We start from the raw sequence: 7061 nt of genomic DNA on the forward strand, positions 1-7061 counted from the left end.
CGTAAAAGCTTTCGAAAGACAACTTTAAGTGCAGAATTCTCCTAATTACTTTCATAAAACACTTAGGGAGTGGTAAGAACATATTAGTGAGGTAAAGATAAAAGAAAGATAAAAGTCAAAGAAAAGATAAAAACCAAAGAAAAAGTCTGTAACGTTTTAACGACAGAAAAACAGACAGAGACTAGTGAACGAACTAGGGAAACTTAGTTAGTACTTGAGTTGTGACTAGGGTTAGGTATAATATGAAAAGTTAAACTGTTTCAGTATAGACTTAATGAACCTATATTTGGGACAGGTTAACTATTCATACCGAAATTTACATAAGCTTTAAATACATACGTTAAGCAGAGAAATCAGAGTAGAGTAGAGAAACACAGAAAACAGAGTAATCGGAATAAAATAAAGATATAAAGAAAAAGAGTAATATAAATACAGATGAAAAGAGTAATCAGAGAAGAGAAAAGAGATACAGAGAACAGAGTAATTAAAACAGAGTAAAGAGATACAGAGAAAAGGGAAACCAGAACAGAGTAAAGAGATATTTATATATATTAGTTGCTTGATGCAACCCAGAGCTATATTTAATATATATTAGTTGCTTGATGCAACCCAGAGCTATATTTAATATATATTAGTTGCTTGATGCAACCCAGAGCTATATTTAATATATATTAGTTGCTTGATGCAACCCAGAGCTATATTTAATATATATTAGTTGCTTGATGCAACCCAGAGCTATATTTAATATATATATGTTGCTTAATGCAACCCAAGAGATATTATAGAGGCTGTCTCAAATGAGCGGCTATTATTATATGCGCATTTATTTAGGAACAGAAAATCGTATCCGGGAAATCGGGATTACTCGTGACCGGATAAATGTCGGGATTGCGGGCAGCCAACCGACACATGAGCTAATGGCCTGTACTAGGGCTAGACATGCATCATTCTTGTCTGCGCATCATTCTCTGTTGCTTTTCTTCTTGTGTGTGAACTATTTCTTTATGTTTGTCTGCTTGAGTGCTATGTGTGTGCTTTATTTCCTTGTGTTCTTCTGTTTGTGTTCTGTTGTCTCTATTTTCTATTTCTATCTTTATCTTCTGTTTACTGTTTCTCTATATTATGTTATTCGTCTGCTAATCGACCCCAAATAAATGAACGTAACTAATAACCCCGACCCTACTAAGGACTCCCCAGTTCTTACCCCTTCTCTCCCTTCCTCCCCCTCAGATGGAGACGGGCGTGATCTTCTATGAGTTCGAAGACCCTTACGTCTACGAGGATCCGGTACATCACAGTTACTTCATCATGGGATTGGAGCCTCGTATTAGACGATATGTGTTACCTAGTCAAGCTTTTCAACATCCTCCGTCTAGCCCGCATTTTGACCCTGATGCTCCTTATGACTTTCCCTTATCCTGGTTACATCCTGACGCACCTGTACATCCTTTTCCTGATGACCCCGAGCACCCTATACCAGCTCAACCTTTGAATGAGGTAGAACCTGAGCCTATCATTCCTGATGAGCCTGAGTTAGCTGGTGACTACGTACCTGTGATACCACCAGAGTGGGACTTTCCCCCTGAGCCGATCCCTGACTTTCCACAGCCTGATGAGCCGGCACTACCGGACGATGGGGTAGCTCCTATATACGCGAACGGACCTGTGCTCGCGAATGGTTTTGTACATAGTGACATCAGTGTTTCTGGTGGATCTGAGGGTATAGTTGTAGTTGCAGATGATGAGGAGGAGGAAGATCCTGAGATAGAGATAGAGCAGGATGAGGAGATGGACGAGCCTCACGGTAATTCTCTAAACGGCCACGAGTAGATATAGTTTGACTGCGGAAGGGGCATTCTTTTGATGACACTCTAGTCTAACATTATCTGATAGTTAGTCTCTCACTTGTGTTAGTAAACCCGAGAGCTAGGAGCTATATAGTGGTTAGGCTAGCCTAGGTGCCAGTTTAGCGGCTTTTTGTATGGGCCAGGCCCTGGGAGTGTCGTGTATATATTAGCTACGTAGGTTGACAAGGATGTAAACTGACTTGATCTTGTGTAAACGCTACATGTTTTGTTATAGTGTACATGATGTATATTATCAGCTGTATTTCTATGTTTCTTTATGCCACTTTTCTATTTCTCTCATTGTATGCTTGTTTATTTTACCTGAACGTCCGTAACAAATAAAAAAAATTACTCGTAAAATTGGCATCGCTCTAACAAGGAACAGGCTCAAATATTAAATAATAGATAACAATTAAGAAGGATAAGTTAGTAAAACTTAGCTTCTTGTATGACCATGGCATACTGGGAGTTGGGTCGTTACAAGTTGGTATCAGAGCAGTTCGTTCCCAATAGAGCCTGGGGAATGGACTGACTATGCTTCATTGCATACTCTGTTGTCTGTCTCATGCTTATAGGATATCTATGTGATATGTGTTGCATGATTGTCTCTGTGTTTTCATTATGGGAATGTTCACACTTGACTTGAAGTGTTAAGACTGATCACCTTAATAATGATTGCTTGGTGTGAACAAGACCACGATGGGTTCACGGAGACGAGGCGTACGGGAAGGAATTCCTAATGTTAACTACGAGAGGGAACAGGAGACGTTTGTGACTACCATGAACGCTGTGGCTGAGGCAGTGCGTGAGGCTGCAGTAGCAGCGACTAGGGCTGTTGATCGTCTTGGAGTGAGAAACGGGAATGAGAATGAGCATGGGGAAGATAGTGGAAATGATGAGAATAACTTAGGGCATCTCGAAAGACCTATGACCTTTGCGACTTTTCTGAAAGTTAAACCGCCTAAGTTTAAAGGTACACTTGTTGCAACTGATGCTGACAATTGGTTTCGAGCTATCGAACGATCACTGCGAGCGCAGCATGTTCCGGAAGGCCAGCACGTGGAGTTTGCTACTTATATGCTGGAAGGAGAAGCTGAGCATTGGTGGCAGGGGATACAACGACTGTTGTAACAAGATGAAGGCGATCTTCCTTGGAATACTTTTAAGGATGAATTTTATAAGAAGTATTTTTCGAGGGCAGCTCGTGACGCTAAGGAGATGGAACTTATGCAGCTGAAGCAGGGTAACACAACTGTTGCAGAATATGCCCGTAAGTTTGATGACTTGTGCCGTTTCTCCAAGATCTGCCAAGGGAATCCTGCTGACTTTGAACAATGGAAGTGTTTGAAGTTAGAAGGGGGCCTTCGTGAGGATCTGATGAGTTCAATAGTTCCATTGGAGATACAAAATTTTGCTGAGCTGGTTAATAAGTGTAAGTTAGTGGAAGAATGTGCTAAGAAGATAATTGCCTCTAAAGCAAGTTGTCAAGGATTTCCACCAAGGAACTACAATAGCTATAATTGGCAACCACGAAGGACAAACTTCAAGACACCTGGTGTGCCACAGCGAAGGAATCCACAAGCTGGTAACGTTCCTGCTCGCTCTGTGGGTGGAAACGGAGGTAGACCGAGGCAGGATAATGGCAAACGACCTCAACAGGTGCAGGTGAACACTACATGCAAGCGATGTGGGAAGGATCATGGTATTAAGCCGTGTTTGTTTGGAACATTCAATTGTTATAGATGTGGAGGAACTGGACATATTGCTAAGGAATGCCCAAAGATATTCGCTTGGAATCCAATACGAACCCAGCAACAAGGTCGAGTGTTTGCCATGACTGCTGATGATGCTATGCAATCAGACGCCCTGATCCAAGGTCAGTGTTACGTCAAGAATCGATTTCTAACTGTACTGTATGATTCGGGTGCATCGCATTCTTTTATTTCTTTAACTGTTGCTCGTGAGTTGGGACTAGATTTCTCTGAGTTGAACTTTGATCTAGTTGTCCATAAACCTGCGTCCCAAAATGCTTTGACTAGTATAGATTGCCTGCAAACGTCCCAAAATGCTTTGACTAGTTTAGTGTGCCTGCAAGTACCATTCACTATTAGGAACAGAACTTTTATACATGATCTAATCTGTTTGCCTCTCTGTGGTTTAGAAGTTATTCTAGGATTAGATTGGTTGTCCAAGTATCATGTTTTCCTTGATTGCTTTGAAAGAACTGCTGTTATTCCGTCTGATAGTTTAGATATTAAACCATTTTTGTCATATACCTTATATCTGAATTCTGTAAGAGTTACCTTAGACAGGAGTGATTGTGAGGGGTACGTTCTGTTAGCGGCTAGCTCAAATGACAGTGAAGTAAACTTAGAACAAATCCGAGTGGTGAAGGAATTTCCTGATGTTTTCCCGGACGACATACCTGAGTTTTCTCCTCAGCGGGAGATAGAATTCAGCATTGAACTTGTACCTAGAACCGGACCAATTTCCATAGCACCGTACCGGATGTCACCACTGGAACTTGCAGAGTTGAAGAAGCAGTTGGATGAGCTACTTGGGAAGAAATTTATTCGTCCCAGTGCATCACCTTGGGGAGCTCCGGTATTGCTAGTAAAGAAGAAGGATGGTGGAATGAGACTTTGCGTAGATTACCGACAATTAAATAAAGTCACTATCAAGAACAAGTATCCACTTCCACGAATAGATGATTTGATGGATCAGTTAAAAGGTGCAACTGTGTTTTCGAAGATTGATTTGCGACCGTGCTATCACCAGATTCAAGTGAAAGAGTCAGATATACCGAAGACTGCATTTAGAACTTGATATGGTCACTATGAGTATACAGTTATGTCGTTTGGACTAACTAATGCTCCTGCGATTTTCATGGATTACATGAATCGTATTTTCCGTCCGTACCTTGATCAGTTCGTAGTAGTTTTCATAGACGATATTCTCATCTATTCGAAGACAGAAAGAGAGCATGAAGAGCATCTAAGGGCTGTATTGCAGATACTGAGGACTTGAAAGTTATATGCTAAACTATCAAAGTGAGAGTTCTGGACAGAGAAGGTGGCATTTTTGGGACATGTTATATCACAGGGAGGAATTGCGGTAGATCCTTCAAAAATTGAAGTAGTAATGCAATGGGAACCACCTACGACCGTTACAGAAGTTCGGAGTTTTCTCGGACTTGCTGGATATTACTGGAGGTTCATCAAAGGATTTTCACAGATAGCCTTACCTTTGACTTACCTTACACGAAAGGAAGTTCCGTTCGTTTGGACGGCTGAGTGTGATAGAAGTTTCAAGATGCTTAAGGAGAAGTTAACAACTGCACCTATATTAGTACTACCCGACCCACAGAAACCTTTTGAAGTATACTGTGACGCCTCTCATAAAGGACTTGGATGTGTGCTAATGCAAGACAAAAATGTGGTGGCTTATGCTTCCCGGTAGCTGAGACCTCATGAACGAAATTATCCGACGCATGACTTAGAGTTGGCTGCAGTGGTGTTTGCTCTGAAGAACTGGAGGCACTATTTGTATAGCGTTCAACTAGAAGTTTTCTCTGACCACAAAAGTTTAAAGTATATCTTTGACCAGAAGGATCTTAATATGCGACAGCGAAGGTGGATGGAGTTCCTGAAGGACTATGATTTTAAGTTAAGTTATCACCCAGGAAAAGCAAATGTGGTGGTAGACGCCTTGAGCAGGAAGAATTTGAGTATCTCTTGGATGATGATAAAGGAAGAGAAGCTACTTGCGAAATTTGAGGACCTTAAGTTGGCTATGACTGAGACGTCAAATGGAGTCTGTTTGGCGCAGTTGCATATAACACCAGATTTTAAGATTAGGATTCAGCAAGCACAAGCACAGGACTCAGAAGTGATGACGATGCTAAGACGGATGAAAGTAGAAGAACCAGAAGCTGTAAGACTAGATCGTAGCAATCTCTAGAGATACAAGAACAGAATTTGTGTGCCTAGCTCTGGAGATTTACGGCAAAGGATTCTTGCATAAGCTCATCAAAGTAGATTTTCTATGCATCCTGGAGTAACAAAGATGTACCAGGATTTGAAACAAATGTTCTGGTGGCCGGGCTTAAAGAAAGAGGTAGCTGATTATGTCTCAAAATGTTTAACTTGCCAGAAGGTGAAGGTGGAACACCAGAAACCGTCAGGAACCCTGTAACCCTTAGAAATACCACAATGGAAATGGGAGCAGATCACTATGGATTTTGTCATGGGATTGCCAAGGACTTCAACGGGACACGATGCCATTTGGGTAATTGTGGACAGGTTGACAAAATCAACGCACTTCCTTCCGATTCGAGTTGATTATACCTTAGAAAGGCTGGCACGGATATATATTCAAGAAATTGTACGATTGCACGGAATACCTTCATCAATTGTTTCAGACCGAGATCCGAGGTTTACTTCCAGATTCTGGGGAGCTTTCTAGAAAGCTTTAGGAACAGAATTGCATATAAGTACAGCATACCATCCTCAGACAGATGGACAATCAGAGCGGACAATCCAGACATTAGAAGACATGCTAAGATCTTGTGTGATGGATAACCAAGGTAGTTGGGATAAATATTTGCCGTTGGTCGAGTTCGTCTACAACAATAGTTACCAACAAAGTATCGGGATGACACCATATGAAGCTCTCTATCGAAGGAGATGTCAGACACCATTGTGTTGGAATGATGACAGAGAAGCTAGTGTCTTGGGTCCAGACTTAGTGAAAGAAACTACTGAGAAGATAAAGGGGATTCGCTAGAAGATCCAGACAGCACAGAGTCGTCAAAAGAGCTATGCCGATAATAGACGTAGACCCTTAGAGTTTAGTGAGGGAGACCATGTCTTTCTTAAAGTAACCCCGACTACTGGAATAGGTAGAGCCCTTAAGACTAAAAAGCTTAACCCTCGATACATAGGACCTTTCCAAATACTTAAAAGAGTCGGTCTAGTAGCTTATCAAGTAGCCCTTCCTCCATATCTATCAAACCTTCATGATGTTTTTCATGTCTCACAACTTAAGAAATATATTCCTGACGAGAGTCACATTTTACAACCAGAGACAGTATAGTTACGAGACGATTTGACATATCAAGCATCACCAGTTCGGATCGTAGAAAGAAGCGATAAGCAGCTAAGAGGCAAAACTATTCGCTTGGTCAAAATAGCTTGGGGACAAAGAGGAGAAGAA

At 41.3% G+C, this 7061-nt stretch overlaps 1 protein-coding gene across 1 annotated transcript; it reads left to right on the forward strand.

Moving 5' to 3' along the window:
* The first annotated feature begins 3065 nt into the window (after positions 1-3065).
* Positions 3066-4673, forward strand: LOC110278673 (uncharacterized). Its single transcript, XM_052258380.1, has one exon. It carries the CDS (start codon positions 3066-3068, stop codon positions 4671-4673), a length of 1608 nt encoding a protein of 535 aa, XP_052114340.1.
* Positions 4674-7061: the final 2388 nt, after the last annotated feature.

This window comes from Arachis duranensis, chromosome 3 (assembly GCF_000817695.3).
Source record: "Arachis duranensis cultivar V14167 chromosome 3, aradu.V14167.gnm2.J7QH, whole genome shotgun sequence".
NCBI lineage: Eukaryota > Viridiplantae > Streptophyta > Magnoliopsida > Fabales > Fabaceae > Arachis > Arachis duranensis.

Excerpts from the sequence above, each read along its gene's own strand:
- LOC110278673 (XM_052258380.1), top strand. The coding sequence starts at position 3,066 with ATGGAACTTATGCAGCTGAAGCAGGGTAACACAACTGTTGCAGAATAT.